The following is a 23,099-nucleotide window of genomic DNA, read 5'->3' on the forward strand; positions in this document are numbered from 1 at the left end:
GCACAGCCTGTGGCTGCAGGTGTGTCTGGAGCTGAAGGTGAAACACAACTCTGATCAGCAAACACCTTCAGCTCGGAAACCGGGTGCCAGCACCCTCCAAGCCCTGTGCAGGGGCAGATCCTCGGGCTGAGCTTGCAACTGCTTGCAAGGAAGGGTGTAGACACCCCCCCCCGCCCCGCTCCGCCAAGGACACCCAGGCCCTGGTGCCTGTGGCTGCAGGTGTGTCTGGAGCTGAAGGTGAAACACAACTCTGATCAGCAAACACCTTCAGCTCGGAAACCGGGTGCCAGCACCCTCCAAGCCCTGTGCAGGGGCAGATCCTCGGGCTGAGCTTGCAACTGCTTGCAAGGAAGGGTGTAGACACCCCCCCCCGCCCCGCTCCGCCAAGGACACCCAGGCCCTGGTACTCACCTCGCTGTTCAGGAAGCAGTAGAAGACAGAGACGAAGAAGCCCTGGAAGGAGACAAGCAGCAGAGTCACCATGGAGCTGTGGCCAATGGCACCCCCAGGCTCAGGAGCTTTGGAGCAGCCCTGGGGTTTGGGGATGTCTGGGTTTGGGAGGGGGCAGAAATCGAGTGAGGCATCAGCCAGGACAGGCTCCTCCACACCCCTTGGTGGGGAGACTGGGCTGGAAGCCAGTGCTGAGGACCATACCTGGAAGGACTCCAGAAAGGAGTTGAAGTAGATGAAGACAATCCTGGAGATCTCATCCTCCCCCGGGTTGACAAAGAACAGCATGTAGGTGATTCCCAGCAAGGGCAGCAGCACCAGCGTGGCCTTGACTGCTTTCCTGGGGAGAAAATGCAGACCTGAGCTGCTGCAGTGCAGCCCTGGGCACGAGGACTCTCCCTATCCCACTGCCAGCACCAGCATGGCTGGGACTGGTTTGTCTGGGTCTGGGCAAACCAGAGACTGGGGGAGACAGAGCAGAGCTGAGCTGTTTTCTGATGTGGTGCGTGACTGGGCCGGGCTGAGCACTGGGCTCCTGTGGCTTCTCCATCCAGAAAAGGGAGGTGGATAGTGGAGGTCTGACCTTGAGCCGGCGTGAAATGATTGCTTGGCTGATCTGAGGCTCCATTAAAAAGGAATTAAGGAGAGTAAAATAATTCACACCCTTCAGTATGTATTTATGAAAAACTTATCTCAGCTAATTAATTTGATATCTTTTCTTGACGAGATTACAAGTGCGGGTTGTGAAAAGGGATGGTGCTGATTCCAGAGGAAGGCTCAGGGCTTGGCATCTCAGTCGTTTGGCTTAGGGGACAAGATCAATGCCAAGGCCACACTTTTTGCTTACAAACCCTGTTAATGGACAGATTCCAACGTCATCCGAAACCAGCAACAGTCACCCTGGGCAGGTCTGGGCTGGGGCTGGGACCTGGAGGAGAGCCACAGCCACTGACACAAACTGGCAGATGGCACAGAGGGGCTGGAAATAACCGAGGACGTGAGCACCTCAGGCTGGCAAACTACAGGACAGCACATGCCCCAGTGCAGCTTCTGCAGGGGAGCAGCCATGGCAGCAGGGGGTCCATCAGCTTTTACCAAAAGCCATCGTCTCAGATGAGCAGGAGCCCCCAGGGCTGTCCCTTGCCTGGTTTCAGCTGAACTGCGCAGTTTATAACCTACCAAACTCTCCAAGTTTTCCCGTCACACAAAATGTTTCTGGGAATTGAAAATGTTCTTCCGCCCAAAGGTGAAAAATCTTCCCTGCCAAAATCAGGAAAATCCTGAAAAAGCAAAAGTCTCTCAAAATTGCTGACTGAGCCCAAGCAGCCTGTTTCGATAACCTTCATCTCCGCTCAGCCCAAGCCGAACCGTTCATCCCAGCTCAGTACTCCGTGATGAGGAAAACTGGCAGTTCCCAATGAGAGCATCTGAATTTTACCATTCTCGGCTGAAAAAAATCACCCTCCACCCCAAACCCGGCATAGAGACGGACCCGGCATACAGTGAGATTCCCCAATTCCTGCCCAGAAAATGATCCAGAGAGAAGCACTGATAAAGAGCAAGGCATCTTCTCGTGTTCCAGGTACTTTGGAGAGCTGCTCTGACCACGCACCTCCCAAGTTGTCTGAAAAATATTCCCAGCAGGGAAGGGTTAAATTCTCCTGCCTTGTGCTGCCTTCCCCTTGTGGCTTTGCAAGGAGGTGTTTGGGGTGGCATCGATCATTACTCCTTCCTCCGCCTTTGCTCTGCTGCCAAGCGGTGATTTAATTCTCACCTCCGTGCCAGCACCTGCCGCTCCAAGGCCAGGGAGCTGAGCGGGTGCCACCAGAGCAGGCTTTTGCGAAGCGGCTCAGCTCCTCACGGCTCACTTCAAAGGTGGATCCAGCCATCCACGTTCTCCACTGCAAAGCTCTGGCTGGCCAAGATTTTTCAGTAACCCCAAATGCAACAGCCATGTGTGTCCAAAGAGCATTTAAGGTGCTCTTAGATGTCTCTCTGCTCCCATCCCCTTGGTGCGTGGCTGGTGGGGCTGTTCCTATCCCCCAGTCATGCTAATGCAGTTTCTAGGTCTGCTTTCTGCAGGGTCACTCACGCTCTTACCTGTACTGGATCGTCTCTGATGTGGTTGAAGCTCGGAGCTTCGTCATGAGGATTCGGACGATGTTGAACAGAAAGATGAAGTTGATCTGGAAGGAAGAGAGCGCCTGGTTAGCGTCTGCTCCCCCAACGTTTCCTCAGCAGAGGCAATGGGCCGTGCCTGGGGAAATGGGAACGTTTCTATTGCTTCACACGCTGGAACAGGACATCTGCATTTATTGTTTTTAAAGCACTTTAGCAATAAGATGTAGGAGTCTGCTCGAGGGAGTGGGGAGCAGGCACCCCAGGAGACTGGTGAGGAAGTGCAAGCATTAGAGAAAGGCTGGAGGTGAAAACGTTGGAGGGGGAGGAGGAATATAAGGTGGCTGCAGCGATTTTGGGAGGGTGGCTGCCATCACAGCAAGGAGCTGCTTGGCTGCTCTCCCAACTGCCAAACCAGTAACGAGGGCACGGGAAGGTGGCACTGGGAGCTGAGCACAACCAACATGAATTAGAAGTGCCTGGCTACCTGATGGGCTGGGAAATGAGAATCCGGCTCAATGATTCAGCGAGGCTGGTTGGTGCTGGTGATCAGTACTCTCTTGGGTTTTCTCAGTGTTGAGCAAGGAAGGAGGAAAAGCTGCGGGACCTTGGGCTCAGCTTTCCCCCTGCAAACACAGGTTGGACCCCCAGCACTGCTGCTGGTGACTTGCCATCACTGCTCTTCTTTGTCCCTTCCCAAAAGGAAGAAGTCCCAGCAAACTATGCTCCATATGACCCCTGGTTCAAGCATCGCTGCTCAGCCGAGAGCCACGAGCAAAGCGATGTGCATCAGGGAGTGGAGCCAAAGCCCTCAGACTTCTGTGAGTGCTTGGAAAAGCACCCACCTGCACCCAAGAGAGCCAGGGCAGAGATGGAGCGACTTCCTGATGCATGTAGGAGTCTGCCAGTGGGACCACCCCTACCAGAGCGAGGTCTCCAGGCTCCCTTTCTAGCCCATCCCAAGCCAGCAGGATCCGTGCACACTATTTCTTGCTGTGGTTCAGGTGCCTGTGGGGCGCTGTGGGGCAGTACAGCCAGCTGCAGTGGGGCCAAGCTAAAGGAGGGGGCAAGACCCTGTCCAGGAACAGCCTCAGCCCCCGTGCAGGCGGGAAGGACCCTGTGTTCAGCCAGCAAGGTCGCTTTGCTCTTACCAGGAGCACCAGGATCATGGGGCCTTGGTAGATGTAGTCGGTGTAAACTCCCGCTCGCTTCCCAAACCAGCACCTGCAAGGCAAGGACAAGCGGTGTCAGGGACAAGCCTGCAGCATGAGCAGCCTGAATCTACTCCTGTCCCTGCACTCTCTGGAAGTCACCGTCCACAGGGAGAAAGCACCACGACTCAAACTGCCGTAACCACTGTGGAAGAGCTTCCCTGGTGGTGGGAGGTGGTGGCGGTGAGTGGGAGCTGGGCGGGCTGGTTTCTGCGCCCCGTATGGACATGGTAACTGGTTATTGCAGAACATGCAGGGACGACCTCATGTGCGCCCAGGTCCGGGCTGGCTCCATCACCGGCAAACCCTGCGGGAGCTCACGCAGGTGCAGCCGTGTCCTGGGAGCACCTTGCCGAGATGGGGTAACTGGTGCTGTGCCTGCGTGAGTAGCACAGGGCTGCTGAAGTCGGGGGCAAAACCAGCCCTGAAGAACAAGACGTCATCTCAACAGGCTCCTTTTAACTCCCCCATCCGTGGTGAACTCTCAGGTCCCGTTAAGTCCCCCATTAGCAAGTCGCTGTGAAAACAGCTCAGATGGAGGTACTTTCTAACGCTGCTGGTAGATAAAATCCCAGCTCCATCTAGCAAACACAGGGTAGGAGCTCTGGCTTAACCTGGCTCTGGCTTAACCTGGCTTTACCAGCCTTTTCCCCCTTAAGAATCTCATTTGCCCTTTGAAGACTAAACCGCAGTGGCAGGCGGCTGCGGGCAGGGCTGTGTGCCAGAGCCCAAAGGAGGATAAAAGAAAGAACAGGAGAACATGATCTCTCTCCCCTCCCGCCCTCTCCAGGTCCCCTGCCTGGTGTCAGCCCTTCCTGGCAGGATCCGTGCCTCCACGGCCCCTGGCACAACTGATCTCTGGGGAATTGGGATAGAAAGGAGTACGGGGAACAAGGGCAATCCAGCTCACTTCTCGTTGTCGTAGTACAGCTTCCCGATGGCCCAGGCGACGATGATGGGAAAGGGGATACCTGCAGATGAACACACAGAGGAGTCTCAGGGGTGCAACGCTGCAACCAAATCCTGCAGTAACAGGGATTCTCTCACACAGGACAAACCTCCGGGAGAGATGATAGGGCCATGCAAACCTCACCCTCCTGCTCCTGGCAGCCTTTTTGCAGCTATTTGGGTGCAGGAAGAAGAGCCGGAGCAGAGGTTGGAGGTGGGTATCACCCGTCACTAAAACCCTGGGTACCCGGTGGGTGAAGGGGGAAGCCTGGTACTTACACCAGCCGATGCAGATGAACATCCACTTGCGGAGCTTGTCTGTGGAGTAGGTGAGCACAATGGCCGTGTGCAGGTAGCAGCCCTCACCGAACATCCAGAAAAAGTTGGTGACGTGGAAGTAATTGTAGGCAGCAGTGACCAAGCGGCACCAGACCTGCCGAGGCGGTTAGGAGGAGACATGGAGGGTGAAGAGCAGAGCTCCGTGTTACAGTGGTGAAACTGATGCTCAGAGCAACACAGTCCCCAGCAGAGGAATTGAAGCCATGTTTCCTGTAAACCTCAGGTGTCCTCCAACCACCAGACAGCCCTACTTGGCCCCTTGGACTGCTTTTGTGGCCTCGTCTTTAGATTCCTCAAGCTCCCCACACACCCCAGCCGCTCAGGGCTGGGCTTAGGCTGGCTGCCTGGCAGAGCTGCACCTACCACGTTGCTCTCGTGCACCTCCGGGTTCATCGTGAGCTGCACAACGAACCATGTGGCATTGCGTAGGATGAAGGCTGTGATCAGGTTCCAGTGGATGATGTTCCTCAGACACCGGATGCTCCTGCAGAGACGGGGACAAGGGACCATCAGCGCGTGGCGCGTATCTGGGGGCTCGACACACGCCAGCTGGGGGAGCTGAATGTCTTTGCTGGAACCCCAAAGGTGAGCTGCTGGGGCCATGCCCTGGATGAGCTGGGCAGAACCAAGGCCAGGAGGTAGAAGGCACCAAAGGAGGACTCTCTGCCTCCATAACTGAGTGCTTTAAAAAAGCACCAGGAGGAAAATAACTCTGAGACAAGCATGATCCCATTGGAGAGCAATGGCCATGGGGGAGGATACGGCAAAACACAGGGGCTGGGTAAGTCCCCAGCGCAAGGACTGTGGGTGGGCCTCTCTGGACTTGTCCCCCAGCAGGAACACGGCAGCAGGCTGGTCACTCACCGCAGGCGCATGAAGAGGACGAAGGCCACGAGAAGGGCCCCCAGTGAGACACAGTGCCCCAGGTAGTTGATGATGACGGCAATGTGGTAGTGCAGCTTGCTCTTCTTCTGGTGGGGGGAGATGGGGAGAGGGTCAGCAGCAGCCCAGGATACCACCAGCACAAACCCACCTCCTCCACCACATCATCTCTGAGAGCAGCACCACAAATTTTGGGCCCTTTTCCAGAAATCAGCTGGAACAGTGCAGGACAGCGGAGGGGGGGCTGGAAGAGGATGCAGATGGTTTGATGGGGCTAATGTGGACAGGAGAGGCACTAACCTGACCCTGCAAAGGGCTCAGGCATTTCACATCCTACCCATGCCAGGGCACCTCATGGCTGCTACCCCTACACCACCCCTGCTCAGCACTGGGACATCCCCAACCCTTCGTTTGGGGAAATCCGCTGTAAGTCAGCTGAGGTCCCTGGAAACGGCATGTGACAGCTCAGTCCATTCCCCACTGCCCTGGGGGCAGCTGAGAGGCTGGGATGAATCTGGGCCCAGGGAGCAGGGGATCTCCGAAAGGTGTGAGTTATAATTAAATTAATTGATGGCTCCTGCTGTTAGGCACTCAGCCAACCTGTGAATTAGCAATTAACTGAGTGAGAAAACCATTCCTGACAAGAGACATCAGCATCTTAAATACCAGAGGTGGTATCAACTGCAAATGAACAGCAGAAACCTCTTCTTCGTGGCTCCAAGGGGGAGCTTGACCTACCGCAGGGCTTATACTTCATGGTCCCCCCTTTCTTTATCCCTTTCACTCTCAACATCTCCATTATTTAATTGCCAGCAGGGAGGGAAGGGGTTTGCACCAAGTGCTTGTGTCAGGAGGGAGCTGGCGGATGGCAAGGCGGCTGCAGGGCATGCCGGTCCACACCCCGCCACCCTGGGGCCAGGAGACCTCACGCTGCAAATCCTCTTGCCTTTTCAACAGGGAAGGCAGCAGGCGTGGCTTTGGTTTTGGAAGGGAATGAAAATGAAAATGAAGAGGGGGGTCACATCAGCTGCACGCAACCTTACACCTGGGATGCTGCTGCCTGCCAGCCCCCAGCTCCCCCGGGCCGTTCCTGTTGCCCTCACAGCCCATTGCCTGCCTCCCACCCTCCTGCCAAGAGCCCAGCTGAGGCAGTGCCAAGGTCCCACCTCTTCGCTGAGGATCTCCTGGCACTGGGAGTAGTTGACCCGCGCTGCCCAGCTCCCGTTAGCAAGGCACTCCCTGTAGCCATTATCTGAAAGAGAAGGTGCATGTTGAAGGGTTAACGGGGGGTGGGGATGGGCATAAAGATGTGACCTGATGATCATCACTGATGCAGGGGTTGCTGGCATCACGTCAGTGGCACCTTGTGCTTGAAGCCAGCTCAGATGTCGCCTTGGTTGCAATTGCAGAACCAAAATCCTTGGAACGCTTCAGACCCACTCAAGGGTTCTGGGTCTGCAGCAGCTCTGCCCCTTGGCGCTGGGGGACCCCGACACCTCCCACCACCAAGATGTAGTGGGAGCAGCACGAGTTAACTCGCCTTTTCCCCTCCTCTGCACCATTTGCTCGAGTTATCACGTGCCACCCTGCGAACGCTGCTGCAACGGCAGCGTGGAGCTCTCACTTCTCTCCCTGCATCAGGAGCTTTCTTCGCCCCCCAGCAAGGGTGGCGAGCGGCGAGGCTAATTGGGAAGGGACAGCCACGACAGCCCTGGAGCAGTATCCGATTAGCGTCAGCACCGGGGTGATGCCAGCACTGGGGCTTCTGCTATTAACGGGAGAGACCAGAAGCCTCATCAGGGCGATGGGATGGGACAGGGCTGGGGATGGCTCATAGGCAGGCTCGAGTACGGGTTAATGCCAAGAGAGTCCTGCGACAGCACGAGAGGCACCGCAAAGCAGGAGCCGTACGCGTGCCATCTTCCACTGCAGCAAAGAGGTGTGGGAGGGAAAAAATGATGTTTTCTGGGGGAAACAAGATGTTTCTGTCACCAAAAGAAGCACTTGAGTGGTCAGAAGCTCAACTCTGTGTTAGGAATGGCTTTGGGCACTTTTTGAGTGCCTTTGCTTTGTCCCCTGCTCCCAGCACGTCATCAGCAGTGACAACGCAGTCACCCGTGCCGGGAGGGGATGAGCTGCAAGGTCTCCCAGTCCTTGCTCAGCTGGGGGTTACAGACCTCTGTCCCACCTCCAACCGCAGGGCAGGCTCGCTCCTCTTCCCCTGTCCCCAAGATGAGAACATCAGCCCTCGCCCGCTTCACAGAAGCACATCCAGGAGGACCTGCTTATAAAGCTGCTGCTGTGAAAACACCCTCGCTGGAATCTGGGATATGAGGGGTTTTTTCTCTTTTGGTGGATGGATCCCGGAGCTCTCCAAGGAGCTCTGCACCCAGAGCTGCATTGTCACTTGTGCCCTGACGCACATGGCGCTCTGAACTGCCCCATCCCTCAAACGCCGTGACCCCACCAGCGCTGTTCCTCTTACTCGTGGTGTTGTACCGCACACCGTAGAAATACTCGGGGCAGGGGCGAGCTACCAGCTGTCCCACCGCACTGCGGGGCCAACACGTGCCGATCAGGTCTACTGAGGCGTTGCACTGAGGACCTGTGGGGAAAAAAGGTAGAGGGTTATTGGAGGTCTATGGGCCTCCAGGGGCCACCTCCAGGCTGTTGAAGGGTCAAGGCTTGCCTCGGAGAGCTGGGGCTGCAGTCTTGGCTGAGCTGATTGGTCACTGCAAGCTCTGGCCCAAGAAGAGCCTCATGGTAGGCACTGAACAAGGTCTGTGCCAAGGCTCCACGAGGGCTGGTTGATCCACCCTGGCCATGACTATTGCCCTGATCCTGTCTGAGTACCTGGGTTAAGCCCAGTTCTGACATAAGCCTGGTTTTCTGACCTGGCTTCCCAAGTCACCTTGGGGTTCTCTGGCTCTTGTCTTCTGACCCTGCTCCTTTCTCCAACCATGACTTTGGCTTCCAGCCCTGCAACAGGCAGCAATTAGCCAAATTTCCTCAGTCCCGGCTGCAGCCAGGTGCTGGTGGAACGCTCCTCAGAGCCTCTCCAACCCTCTCACACCACCTGGCTGCAGGATCTCCTCCCCAGACATTGCTGTTGGTCTCTTCCAGCCCTTCCCAGAAAGAAAACTCCAAGTCTGCTGCTGCTATTTCAGATTCCAAGCAGGACTTGTGTGCTTTTCCCAGCTACACCAGTGTGCTAACGTAGGCATTAGGTAGGCCAGATTGCCGGCTTTTTTATGTGTAATTTGTGTATATTTAGAACAACATGTACTGTAGCTAAATATGTCCTAGCTGCATCTCCAAGGGAGGCAGAGCACAATGGCTGTAACACCCACGGAATACAACCCTGGGTGGGCAGCAGACGGGTGGGCAGCAGACCCCAGCAGGGGCAGAGTTCAGTGCAAACCGCTCCTGGGTACCAGAGAGGTCTGTGCTGCCGGCGCAGTCAGACATTGCCATTTCCTAAGGCAAAACACCCCGATTCGCAGCTCTGGGGTGTGAGAACACAACGTTTCCTCTCCACCACCCGGACTCGATGGTTGTCACTGGAATGTCTTTCCCGAATCTTCCTGTGGATAGAGCTGGCTGCAGAGTGACCGGACAAAGAAGGCAAAATACCATGTTATTAACAGGATGAAAGCTTTCGTGGGGGAATATTTGTTTTCATTGATTATCCGAAAAATTGGTTCCTTGGTTTCTTGGGATGTTCAGAGCAAATTTTCAGTGCAAAGAAAAGGAAGGTTTTCTTCAAACATCTTTGCAAGGGACAATGACTTCCAAGTGAGTGAGCTGGGGAAGCAGCAGAGCCTGGTGAGCGTTACCTTCTGCCCTCCTCGGCTTGGAGAGAGAAATTAATTTTAACGATGACCTTTGCTTTTAGCTTTGCTAACGTGTGTGGTTGCTGCAGCAGCCTTCACTTTAACTGTTTTAAACCTCCATTTCTTAGGAAACAAGGTGCATTTAATCACCTGGGTGTACGTGTCTCTGCTTATCTGCATCCATCAGCATTCGGTGAGCTCCTTAGCTGTCCTGACCCCAATCTGACAGAAAAAGAGAGGGTCACAGAAAATGAAGCCCCTGTTTAAAATTTCTTAATAGTATTCATCCAGATGGAGAAAAGACAACCCGTAATTTTTTCAGCTAAGGACGAAGTTAAACTGCAAGTGCTCTCCCTTTGTCCCCACCAGGTGAGAAGCTGCTGGAATATCTAGAATAGGAAAAGCTTCACTTGGAATAACCCGGCACAGAAAAATGTGCACATTAACCCGGGACGTGCACAGTGCTAATGGCCAGAGCTGTCATGCAGTTGTCAAAACCCCTGCCTGTGACTGGAGGGGCTGGGAACACACTCCGTTTTCTCCCTGTCCCCCACGCCTCAGTTTCCCTCCTGTGTCCCAGAAGTTGTGCTGGGGCGCAGACGCAGACTGCTCAGGGAGGGCAAGCAGGAAGACTCCGTGATTAAATGTCAGCAGAGCCAGAGAGCGGCAGCAACATTGTTCTCCATCAGTAAAACAAAACCACAGCGATGCCATTGATAACCAGCACCAAGAGAGGCTCGTGGAACCAATGTGGTCAAAGGTGGCTTCGTTCTGTTATACATCTGCTCAAGTCTGGGTGCAGTATCTCCACATGTCTCCAAGGCACTTGAGTTAATGCCGCGTGGCATCCCGCTAAAGCACTGTGGACAGCCACCAGATGACAAACCGAGTGGATGGGTCTCGCAGCCCCGCCATGGAGGGATGTGGGGTGAAGGGGGAGCAGCATCACCAGGAGCTCAGCCCTCTCCTTGTCCCATGGGTCGGGTCGGGGTTGTGGTACGGGGTCACATTCAGGCTTGGGGCTGCAGTCGAGTGAGCAGAGGTCCAGCTCAGGCAGGCTGCAGAAGGCTCCAGGACTTCACCCTGCGCTTCGCCCCAGCACAATATGTAGGCAGCATAGTGAGGTCTGGCCCTCCAGTTTTTAATCCAGTGGGTGGCTGTAATATTTTTCCTGGGCTCATGCTGAGAAATACTTGATGAACAAAAACTGCAGAAAGCAGATGCTTCTCTTTCTGCTCTCTCCAGCATATAGGGAAGAAAAAAAATCTCCTGCTGGAGAAGGGTTAAGTAAAACAGTGAAGGCAAAGAGTGCAGTGAGGGCTTTGACGTGCCGTTTGCCCAGCATAACCGTCTGCTCCAGCTGCTCCCCAGCGGCACGTGGCTCCCAGCGTTTAGAGCGCTGTTTAGCATGGAAATTACATGTATCGGTGCTAAGCGCTTTCATATCTGCTGCGTGGCCCGGCCCTATTTGCAGGGGGATTATTCACCCAGGTTCTGCAGCCGTCTGCTCCTGCCCCCTCAGCTCCGCTGGCTGCACAGATGGGTTTGGTCTTTGCACTTCACAGCAAGAAAGGTCAATGAATTTCCCACCTGCAGCCAGTGCCCCTGACTTGGCTCCCTCCCTCACAGAGAGAGCATTTGGGGTTGCAAGGAGCTGCCTTGAGACGGGGAATGTGGCCCAGGGGAAGTCACTCAAATCCCTTCTCATCCTATTTCCTTTGGGTTGTGCTGCTTTGGAGCAATATCAAGCAATTCCCTTCTTCTGAAGAAAAAAAGTGTCTGTGCAGGGGCTTACACTGAGGCAGCTACATCACAATAACTGTCTCAGGATAACTATGGCAATATCCCTCTCCTTTATATAAAACACCCTTCTCCAGTCTGCTTCCACCACTTGCAGAGGCCCGGGATGGCTCCGAGCTAAAGCCATGCAGCCGTGGGCAGCCTTGGCAGTGTGAAGCTCTCCAGTCCCAGCTCACCTGCCAAAAGATTTTGAGTGAATTTCAAGAGGATGGAGCATGTTTATCCTGGGCCAGCACCACCAGACGTGTGGTCACGGTGCTCTTGAGCTGATGCCAGGAGGTCTGAAGCATTATTGTACCATCAAACCATCGCTAGGGTGGTATGAAGAGGAGGAAAGCAAAACTGGTGCTGATATATCTGTGCCAGGAAACACGTTCTCATCTCACACCAGGCAAAGTTTTGCACCCACACAGCATCCCAGCTTGCTGCTGGGCCCTCAGCGATGCTACGGCTGCTTAAAAGGCAAAGATGGGAAAAACGATGGAGATCTGAATGACAGACTCATTCCCGTGGTTGGAAGTGATGGGACTATTTATCCGAGGTGTCTCAGGAGGCTGAGTAACAGCTGAAAGGTGTGAGCTTGTATCTCTACCTGTCCTGAGCTTTTACTCAACCACAATTATCTCTGTCGTCTCTGATGTTCTCAGTGACTGCGTTGCTGCTGCTGCCTCTGGAGCAGGCTGAAGCCTCTGGCTCCTTGAGGGGGTCCCTGCTGCATTTGGCAATCAGGGCTTTGTCTCCACATCTCATCAAAAAAGACAGCAGCCAGCACGCAAAAGGTTGGTTGTCCCTCCCAGGTAGCTCCACCACACTGGTGGAGCAGAAGGAGCCATTTCACATCTTATTGCCCCAAAGCAAGGGCCTTTCGGGGGGTGCTCTTATTTCAAGGTGCTGATGTGCCAAGGAGGGGTGGCTCGGTCCCAGCTGTGGAGCCTCTCAGGTGCTAAATGCTTGAGCAACACCTTGAGGCATTGAGGAAAGTGGCACTGGGGGATGGTTTATGTTAATACTGGTGGAAACTGGGGTAGTGGAGCTGCCGGCCTGAATGCCTGAACGCCTGACCAGCCGGGGCTGGGTCTCAAAAGACTTAGATCCTTGCTCACACCCTACCTCCAGCACTGCTTTTGGTGGCATTGGGTGTTTATCTTTGGAAGAGTCTAATCCTTAAAAGATCCCCAGCAATCCTCCCAAGCGGTCAAGTTCCATGATCCTCAAAGTAAAATAATTACACTGGCTAATTAAGCATTATGACAGCAAAGTGTCTTTGTAATGAATTTTCGGCTTGTTGCTCTTCACCATCATTGACTGTGCCCTTGGGTCTTTGGGGAATAAATAGGAGGCATCAACCCTAGCTTCTGCCATTGGTATTTGACGCATCTGCTCCATGTTGTCACTTAAGACCGATCCACGTGCTGCCTCTGGGGAGCACATATATTTATTGAATATAAACATGAATGTATATACATTTATATACAATGACAGGGGTTGGGTTTGGGGCATATCTTGTTCTCCTGGTGTGACCCGTAGGGTGGCAGGAGCTGTGTTATTACCACGGGTAGCAGCAAGCCGTGTATCCCCTGGTATTGGCTGGGCTTCGCTGGTGGGTGAGCAAAGCAGCTCAATCCCTCGCTGGCAGGGTTGTCCTAGCGAAGACGTCTGGTTTGGCTACAGCTGAACACAGTAGCTGGCAACAACTTCACTGCTTCCAGTCCAAAGTACAGTTTAACTGCTGTAGCTGCCACTCGCGATGAGATGTGCCAGGACACTGTTTCCTACCAGAAGACCTCATCATCTTCTTCCCTCCTCCACTACAATAAAATCTCTGGATACAAGCAAGATTCTGTGGACATCCTTATTTCCTAGATGATGGAGCAGAACAGCTTCATCAATACTAGAATATACTTAAAACTAATTTTTCACATAGGTGAGGTCACATTTTTTGGTTGCCTCAGTGCTCTCCCTCAGTGCTAAGTCCCTGCCAGGACTCACTGCTGCCTCTTTAGCCCCTGTTCAGCTCTTCCGTTAGTATTTCTGCCTCGGTGGGAGAGATGCCAGTGAGGCTGACGGGAAAGAGGTGCTGATGCTGTTAATTTGACCTTTATGAATTTAAATTCCAGTCCCCCCCCCAGGGGAGCAAGTGAGTGAATGAAAGAGCAGCGGCATGAGAAGGGGCTGCTGGAGCAGCATCAGTGGTTTGGGGAGCTGAGCTGGAGCGGGTGGAAAGCCTCTTGGTCAAACTGTCACCCACTGTGAAACGTGTTTCCAACCCTGTCTGATGAAGTGCCCACAAAGGAAACGCTCTCATCACTCACTGGTCTCCTGTGCTGCTCACCCACAGGCTTTTGCTCTATCTGGACCAACCTGATTTGCTTTATTTAAACTCAAAGCTAAGCTCCCTTTTCCTCCCTCAAAAAACCTCCAGTTCAAAAAAAAAAAAGATATTTCTGCTCATTTTCCTCTGCTTTAAGTGAAGTTGCAGTGGCAGGAAACATCTCTTTCCTGGGCAGGGATCAGCTGTGCTCCCATTTCTCTCCTGAGCACATACATGGGTTGAGGATAACAACTTATTGTGACAACAGTCTCACAGCTTAAAGGAGTGCACCATGCAGCCAGGACTAGCTGGGGCTATTAGCAACTGGGTGCCAACTCCTTGGGTTACTCCAAGCTTGAATGCTACGAATGGCAGAACAACCCCATGAGCGCTCTGAGCTCGCTCCACTCGAGTGCCTTCTGCTGAGCTGCTTTGGAAAAGCCTCATCTGCTAATTAAAAAGAGGTTTTCCCATCTGCTCAGAGTCCCCCTTCGTTCCCCAGGGATGAGCACGACGGGAAGCGGCCCTGCAGCTGCAGGGGATGCTTTGCCCTGATGGGCAAAATGACCTCGTGCCTCCCCGATGGGCTTCGTGGCAGGGTGAGGTGAGGAGCAGCTGCACACAGACCCTGGGGAGACAAAATCATCACGAAGACAAATTCGTGATCTGAGGCAATCAGGAGCTGAGAGCCCTTGGGACAAGCACTTACCCACCCAGGACAAGGGATGCTCAGGCTCTTTGCTTTCCTTTTCAAGCCTAATCTGGGAACTTTTGGCTTCCAGATGTTTGGGGGTGCAGCTGACCCAACTTGCCTAATGCACCACATTGACCTCAAGTCCTGTGTGATACGATTTCTGCCCAGAGGAGAAAACACTCTCTCTGCTGTTGAGGAAAGCAGCCTTTCTGCTGGAGTGGCCGGTTGTCTGTGGCTGCTCATGTGTCCCAGCGCTGGCCCAGAATCAGGGTTGTACCTACAATATCAGCTTGGACCATCACGCCTGATTGCCAAGGGACATCACCCGACGTTGGGGACAGTGTACGTAGAAGACGACGGTTAAATCGATGCTGATAAGAGAGCAGGACGAGGGAGCTCAGTGGGGCTCAGCTGCTCCACTTCCTGGGATGAGGGTTTCCTTGCAACGCCTGCACTCTGTGAGCCTGGTGAGCATCATCCCGGCTCTGCCTCCACCACCCTGCAGTGAACACAGACCTTTCCAGCTCAGTGCGTGTCCCTCAGAGAGCGTTGGCACCCTGGTGATATCACTGTCCAGCCACGCATCCTCATTAAAAGGTGTGAGATTAACCAACGAAGGGACTGGTGACCCCAGGGAGGAGGAGAGCCCACGCTGGGCTGTTTGCACTCTGTGAGCCTGGTGAGCATCATCCCGGCTCTGCCTCCACCACCCTGCAGTGAACACAGACCTTTCCAGCTCAGTGCGTGTCCCTCAGAGAGCGTTGGCACCCTGGTGATATCACTGTCCAGCCACGCATCCTCATTAAAAGGTGTGAGATTAACCAACGAAGGGACTGGTGAAGGGAGGAGGAGAGCCCACGCTGGGCTGTTTTTCGGAGGACGGGTGCTGCACACAGGCATGAGGCAGGGTCCCTCCATTCATCCAGCTGATGCCCTGCTGAGCTGCGTGCTGGAGGACTGCTGGGCTCATGTTCTCAGCATGTGCCATGTCCCAAGGGTTACGCAGACATTAACAAATTAAGTCTCCCAGCTTCACTGCAATTCTCATTAGTGTCATCCTAACAACTCCCCATGTTAAATAGCCTCAAAACAAAGTTTCCAGTTTTGTAAATATCCCTCCCTAGGAATTGCTGCCTCAATCAGGCAGGGCTTAAATGGACCCCAAGGACGAGGGCTGGCGCTGAGCTCCACTTACCAGCTGACATAAGACAATTAGTTTTGTCTCTAACTCTTGTTCTTAGCCCCCTCCTCGAGCTGGAAGTGGCTCTCACATGCGACAGCCCGGTCCCAAATTATTGAGTGACTCAGGGATGACAGGTTGGATGTGTGAAGATCTGAAGCCTGACACGTGCTCCCCTGTCCCAGGGTGATGGGCGCTGAGCTGTGCTAAAGCCTGCTTGGATTCGTGCTAATAAATCCCTACCAAGCAAAGCCCTATCCTTGCAGAAAGCAGCACCCACTGCTTGAGGGTGGCAGTGATTGCAGGGCTTATCCATCAGCAAAGCCATGGCAGAAATCCTCCTCCTTCTCTGCCCCCTCCATGGACTCAGAAGGTTCCAGCAGTGGGTGCTGGAGGCCATGAGCTGGGCACGAGGAGGCTCTGGGACCTGCCTGCTGCCCAGAGTCATGCCACCAGCTGGTCCCTGCATCTCAAGAGGACCCTGCAGCGCTTGGCTGGTGCTTCTGCAGGTCAGAGCCCACAGAGCTGGACACATGTTACACCAGGGTTGGTGAGGAAGAAGAAAACAAATGTCATTTACTACAGCTTAACATGGCCAAGGACAACCACCTTGCTGAGCAGAGTGAGGAAACTTTCAGGGAGCAAAGCACATGAATAATGACCAGGTTTCCCATCTGCACCGTGCCCAGGCCAGAGACACCGAGGCATTTCCATTTCCACTGGCATCCTTGCTCTCCCTTGGCTTTCAGCCTCCGTTCATTGGGCTGGGGATGCTCGGGGGTGCTCCTTGCAGGGCTGTGGTGGCCTGGACTTGACCAGGCACTGAATCAACCAGTGCCAAGCTGTTAATTTTTAAGAAGGAGTTTTTAATGCTGCTGTTAATGGGAGCGAGTGGCGGGCAGCCATCCATCAGTGTCGGGCTTCCACGGCCATCCGTCACCCTGATGGAGAGAGATGCTCTGAGCAGTAGGGACCCTGCTCTGATCCTCATTCAGCTGCAGGAAAACGAACTCTGCAGCATCCCTGAGCTGGGGAGGACTTTTCTCGTTGTCCCTGTGAGCTCCTCCCCTCTTTCTCAGCCACCTTTTCTCCCCCAGACCCTGTCACTGAACCAAACCAGTCACTTCTGAGGTGACATCCAAGTCACATCTTGAATACAGGCTAAAATCCAGTTTTGGCACAAACACATCTTGGATGTGTTTGAGCCAGTTGGATGTAAACCCATGTATGGGTGTTGTGTAAGAGGGAGCTGCCCATGACGCTGCTGGTCTCGCCCAGCTCAGCTGAGCCACCGCTGGCCAGGGCCATATCCCCAGAAACTCTCCGTGGCTGGTGGCCTCCTGAAGTGCTCAATAGCACACGTCTAGGAGCGCTGGGGGACAGAGGGTGGCTGAGCCCTCAGCATACGGTGGCTGCGCTACAGGGGCAGCTGTGACAGAAAGCCACCCCTGGGCAGGGGGATGGCAGAGGGTGGTGGATGTAGGAGAGAAAGGTCCTGGTGTCTCTGGGCATGGCAGAGAATGGGCGGGATGGGAGCAGGGGCCAGACAGATGTCTCTCTGCCCACCTCCCCCTCGACCCCAGCCCAACAGACATTTATCTTCTCTGCTTTTAGTTCTCCTGAGCTCTGCATCTTCTACCTGCCTCAACTGTCACCCCGCAAAGAAGCTGCTGCAGCCAGCACGGGGCTGTGGCTCAGCCTCAGCACATCTCACCACCCCACCTGAAAGGTGCTGGGCAGCTGCAGGTCAGCCCAGAGACAGCCCCCTACACCCTCTACCAGCACCCCTGCCACTGGGGTCCCCTGGGGATGGCCAGGGTGGGCTGGGGACGCAGACACTCACCGGTGTGGTTGGTGACGGGTGGCAGGCTCTCGCAGTACTGCTCTTGGATGGAGGCTGCGACTGGGCTATCCCAGAGGAGAAACGCCTGCGTGGGTAGAGAGCAGACCACGAGCAGGGTTATATGTGCAGTACCTGCTTCCCCTGCCTCCAGTACCCCCTTGGACAGGACAGTGGGTGGGTCAGATCCGAGCTTGTCCACATTTTGGTGGATGTCACCCCACAAAGCTGCCCGATGGACACACACCCATTTGCAGGATGGGTTTCCCAGCCCAGGGCAACGGGGTTTATCCAGCCTGGGGCTGTGGGACTGATGCTCTGTGCTCTGTTTCCCACCCACTGATTCTCTCCTGCCCCAAATACCCTCCTCAGCAAACCACACTGCAGCCCGGCACAGCCCCTGCCCAGTCATGGAACTTCTGGTATTTAGCAATTTAATCAAGACTTTTCGGTTTAGCATCTTTGCATCCTGAGAACAGACAGGGGAAACACGATAAGCCTGACACCACGCTCAGGTTTTCGATACCTTGTTAAAATCACAGCCTTGTAAGCTGTCAGTGGGAAGATGTTAATACACATCCTTGAGGAGATCTGATCCACAGTCAGCTGGGTCTGGTTAAGGCTTTTTTCAGGGGAGATGCTTGTCTGCAAAGACTGATATTCCGACTGCACTGGGAAGCACTGGCCGGGGTCTATCCCACCCCTTCTCCGGAGCAGCTCCCGGCTGGCTCCACGGCTCTGCTGCAAGTGAAAACCACCGACTCCGTCTGCGTGGGGAGCTGCTTCGGAAAAGCTGCTACTGAATTACGGTGCCTTTGCAGGAGTTTGGAGAGAAATTAAAACCACAAATGGCAACTGCAAGCGGAAGATGACAGGGGGATAGTGCCGTTAGACTCAAGGTCACCAGGGAGGAAGATGGGGGAAGGAGGGAACCCGCTGTTTTGCAGAACACATCGATTTCCACCAGAGCAGCTGCCCACTTTCTCCTCTGGCTCAGAGGTGGGTGACACGGGCTGATCCCCTCTGCTCAGGGGACAGATGCTAATGGTGGAAGAGGCTGAAATCCACTTCTTTCTCTCCAATCCTGCCCTGCAAGGACTGACCAAACCTCTGGAGGAAAGCTCGCTGCTGACTTGCGACGGGCAGAGCTGTGCTCCCACCCAGCTGCCCAGTGTGGTGGGCTCAGACACCGTCCTGTGCTGAACAACCTCCACCTTCCTCCCTGGCCAGGCTAGTCCCTGGTGCCTGATCTAGTGCCCCGGTGCCCTTCCCGAGTGCCATTTACCCTCAGAACTGCTCTGGGTAGGTAGCAGATGGTCGTGCTCCTGCTCTTTAGCTGTATAAACACTGGCTGCTCTTGCCGGCACACCCAGCAGTGCCCTGCGCCTCACCAAAGCATTAGCAGGATTTATTCAGACAGGGAGACAAGCTCAGCACCCACTTGCTCTTTTCCAAACAACTATTTACTGCCTTGGGAAGCGGGTTTTGACAGCAAGAGAGATGTCAGGCAGACATACAAATGGAGCTGAGAATAGCTTCCTTGTTGTGACTGCTGCAGGTGGCACAGGGGATCCGGCAGCAAAACCCTGCCCCAAGCGTGGGCGCTGCATGAGGCTCCTGTTGTGCTGGTGCTGCAGGAGCCAGGCACCTCCTGGGACTCTTTGCCAAAAGCTGAGACCACCCAAACTCCAGACAAGGGGTACGTAGGTACGTAGGTGTAGTGGGGTCGGCTTCCCTCTGCGTTGATCCCTGCAGCTGGTGCCCACCGGACCTGGTGGCTCTTTGCATGGGTAGCTGGGATAAAAGTTCCTCCCCAAAGTGGCCGGGGTGGTTTGCCTACCTCAAGAGGCTCTCAAGTGTTAATTGGCTGTGTTTCTCCTAATCGCAGCCTGCTCCAGCCCCGTCCTTCCAGACACAGGGAGAGGTCTTGGCACTGAGCAGCAACATGGACCAAGCTACAGCTAGAGGGGGATGGATGGGTGGGTGGATGGAGCGCGGGCTCTGGCAATGAGCTGAAACAGCTACGGAAGAAAGACAGACAGACATAAAAGGTTCCCAAAAACCCAACAGGTTTTTTACCAGGCTCTGAGCCCTGTCTCACTGCAATGTGGCCAATGCTCTTGACAGAGACAGAGGTTTTTTTCCCCACTCCCGTCAGTGCCAGCCGGTTGGGGATAAGCTGGGGAAGGTGGCACCCACAGGTGGATTTGCACAAGCCGAAAGCGACCTGATCTGGTACCCGGGTGGCTGGGCTCTCGCCTGTTTTGCCCTTTGTGGGTTACTTTAAACCCTCCCCAGGCTTTGTGGAAAGAGTAGGTCAAAGCTCTGCCCTTGAAGAGCTTCACCTGCCAGAGTATCGCTGCCGTAAGATGCCACATGGTGCCCAGCAGGTCCCAGCCTGGCTGGGCTGGAGCCAAGCATACCTCAACAGCCCCGAAATGGTGGTGGGTTGAGCTGAGGCCAGAGATGGGCCATGTCCCTCTGCCCTCCCAGCCCTGCTTTGACATAGGCTATTGCAAACCAAGCTCCGCAGGGAGGAACACCTCCACGACCTCTCTCAGACTGCCAAATCCTGGAGAGCTTCAGCTGAGCGTTCAGCTGCGCAGGAAAGCAAAGCAATCTGTTCTCTAGGAGCAGCCGCTTTGCACAGGGGTCCGGCACAGCCCGGGGAGCTGCTGCCCTGGGGACAACGGCTCTCCTGGGAGCTGCACGGGCCCCATGAGGACCCACGCTGGCAGCAGCTTCTCCTCCATCAGGAGCCACCAATGGCTCCACTGCTGTTGCCTCAGCATCTGGCCCCCTTTCAGGCTCTGTTTTACACACAGGGAGGCATCGCAGCTGGCGTCGATGGTGCTGGCTTAACCTCAGACTGGAGCAGCAGACTCCTTCCTTTCACCCTTCCTGCAGCAGGATCCACCGGCCCACACCAGACCTCGCTGCACAGCTCAGACACCCAAACCTGACGCTGCTCCAGTGTTTACAGCATCCCACACATGGCAAACACCAGCTGCCGTTGGTGTCCCACCACGTCAAGTGTCCCAGAAGGGAAACTGAGGCACTGAGCACTACTTGCTGGACATCATCACTCAGCCTGTGCTGCACCATGTGGGGCACGTCACTGCTATCTGGACCCATGAGGAGTGCCCTGATGCCACTGGGGTTATTGGAGCTATTCCCTGCGTCCCCTCACGGACACAGGGTGGCAGGTCCCCTGGGCCAGGATATGCAGCACAGGGGGCTGGGACAGTGTCTGCTCTGTGGCACGAGGAGGCTGGAGCTCGCTGCTAACATGGGCGTGAGCAGCAAAATCACACACACACAGCGCCAGTCTCTGTGACCTGCCCGTGACCTCGCAGCAAAATTCAATTAATAACAATTATGAATTAATGTCCCCCTGCAGCGCTCTCCCTCTCCAAAGCAATCCACAGATATTAATTAATCCATTCACTTCAACCCCATGCTGTACTACCCAGAGACAGCTCGTGCCCCCGTGATAGCGTCTTGCCTCAAACCAGATCGGAGCCGCGTGGCAGGAAGAGCTGACAGCTCCGAGCAGCGAGAGCGATGGCTCGGAGCCTAATTAGCAATCTAGGATGGGGCCTGGGTTTTCCACTGCCACCGGGGCTGTCATTGGGAGCAGGATGAAGCCGTGCGAGCCAGGGGCTTTGCACAAAGCTGGAGAGGCCAGTGGGACCCATGGATGGTGATGGCCACCGAGACCTGCCTGGGAGTGGGGTCAACACCAGCGCCCCTGCAGTCGTCCTTGCTGCAGGGACCTTTCTCACCCATCAGTTCTGCTCCTCAGCTTGGCTGGACTTGCCGCCTGCTGCGACACTTGGTGTGGAAGACGACAGACCTGCTGGGACACATGGGCAGGGGAAGGGTTGAGCACAGGCTCTGCCCTGGACCTCCACTGAGGTTCCCCGGGGTGTTAGGCTGGGATCGAGCCTGCTCTTGGCCCTGAGCCTGCAAAAAAAGGTGCCAGACTTCGGGTGTTAAATACAGTGAATGTTAAAAGAGCTGGTTGCCAAACTCAGACGGCAAAGCAACATCAGCAGCGGGGGAAGGGGGGGCACGGAGCAGCACGTCTTGCCAACGCTGCAGCCATGGGGTGGAGGTGGCCTTGAAAAACCCAGCTGAAAGAGCTGTCCCCTGACACGTGCTTGGAGGTGGCCAGCATGCCTCCAGCCCCGCCTGTTCCCTGCTTTCACTCCACTGCCGGGGATCCCTCAGCCCTTGTCTCCTCTGACTTCCAGGCACTGTCTTCGGCAACTGGAGACCTGCGGACCACCTCCACCTTGAGGGCTTTCACTGGGGTGTGTCCCATCCCCAGTCCAAGCCATGAATGAACCCCCTGGGGAGCATCTGGCCCATGAAGGACCCTTGTACGACCGTCCCAACAGTGACCTGCTTTGCCACCCCTGAGCTCAAGGTTTCTCTGAGACCCCCCAGTTTACTACCACGCGCCCTGCAGCTCCTTCACTGCTTTGTGCAAAGTCCTATCAGCAGCTCTGCTAGTGCCAAAGCATCAGGGCAAAGTGCAGGCAGAGGAACAAGGCTCCAAGCAAGAACCACGGTGGGATTTTCTGTGGCTGATGTTACTTGGGGGGAAGAGCAGGCAGTGAGAAAGCCTCCATCTGGCACGAAAATCTGTGAATTAATTAATTTAGCTGTATTAGAGGGCCAGCCCCGGTTGTGTGTAGACAGAGGCTTTGGTGTGAGTGTTTGTTCTGTTTGGAGTCTGTCTCCGAGCGTGCTGGATGCAGATCTTAACAAAAGAATGTCAATCAGAGCTAAACGAATGCCCTGTAAAACCTGATTTACGAGCAATTAAAGGTTTTCCCGGATTAAGCTGTGGTATCTCTTGTTTGCCATAAATAAATCTGACTTCATCTATCTATCAAAAGGAGGACAGATTTTTGGGGACATGTGAAAAGAAGAATAACGGCATTTAGATACTGGAAGCTAAAGGCACAGACAAGCTGGGGAAGGGGACACTGCCTGAACCAAGGCGGCTCCGCCGGATTTGCCAGAGCAGAGGCTGCTCAAGACGAGTTGGTGTGATGGCCACAAGCTCAGGGGAGGGCTGGTTCTCTAGGGTGCTTTTATTAAACTCTCCTGCAGATCGTACGTGAGGGATCCATGCACATTCACAGATATTTTCACTTGGGGGTTGCAGATTTCTTTTCCCCAGCTGCTTCCCAAGCCCCCTCCTTCATCCATCACCCTTCTAGGGTGGTACCCTGGGCTGAACAGCCACCATTCAACTCACCCATAATTTCCCTCCAGTTAATCTACATTCACTGCCAGGATGGCCATGCCAAAGCTGCATCTGCCAGAGCCTTTCCATGGGGGATAGTAGAGGATTTCAGAGTGGAAGAGGGGCCACACCCTGTGCCCTCTGCCACCGGAGTGGAGGTGATTGCTTCTGGGGGGTGACTGGCTGATAAATCAGGACCCTACTCAGGGGGGTCTCTTCTATTAGCTCAAAAT

At 54.7% G+C, this 23,099-nt stretch overlaps 1 protein-coding gene across 1 annotated transcript in view; it reads right to left on the reverse strand.

Moving 5' to 3' along the window:
- The window catches only part of LOC104488910 (corticotropin-releasing factor receptor 1), an 18,881-nt gene extending 1,161 nt beyond the window's left edge, over positions 1-17,720 (reverse strand). The window contains exons 1-11 of the mRNA XM_010131005.1: positions 17,610-17,720; positions 8,434-8,553; positions 7,115-7,200; positions 5,931-6,037; positions 5,430-5,550; positions 5,007-5,160; positions 4,690-4,750; positions 3,720-3,792; positions 2,551-2,636; positions 655-790; positions 412-453 (exon numbers count right to left, since the gene is read on the reverse strand). Coding sequence (XP_010129307.1) covers positions 412-453; positions 655-790; positions 2,551-2,636; positions 3,720-3,792; positions 4,690-4,750; positions 5,007-5,160; positions 5,430-5,550; positions 5,931-5,941 — 684 coding nt within the window. The 5' untranslated portion in view covers positions 5,942-6,037; positions 7,115-7,200; positions 8,434-8,553; positions 17,610-17,720. The remainder of the gene's footprint in view (positions 1-411; positions 454-654; positions 791-2,550; positions 2,637-3,719; positions 3,793-4,689; positions 4,751-5,006; positions 5,161-5,429; positions 5,551-5,930; positions 6,038-7,114; positions 7,201-8,433; positions 8,554-17,609) is intronic.
- Positions 17,721-23,099: the final 5,379 nt, after the last annotated feature.

The sequence above is a fragment of the Buceros rhinoceros genome, unplaced genomic scaffold (assembly GCF_000710305.1).
Source record: "Buceros rhinoceros silvestris isolate BGI_N320 unplaced genomic scaffold, ASM71030v1 scaffold6502, whole genome shotgun sequence".
Classification (NCBI taxonomy): Eukaryota; Metazoa; Chordata; class Aves; order Bucerotiformes; family Bucerotidae; genus Buceros; species Buceros rhinoceros.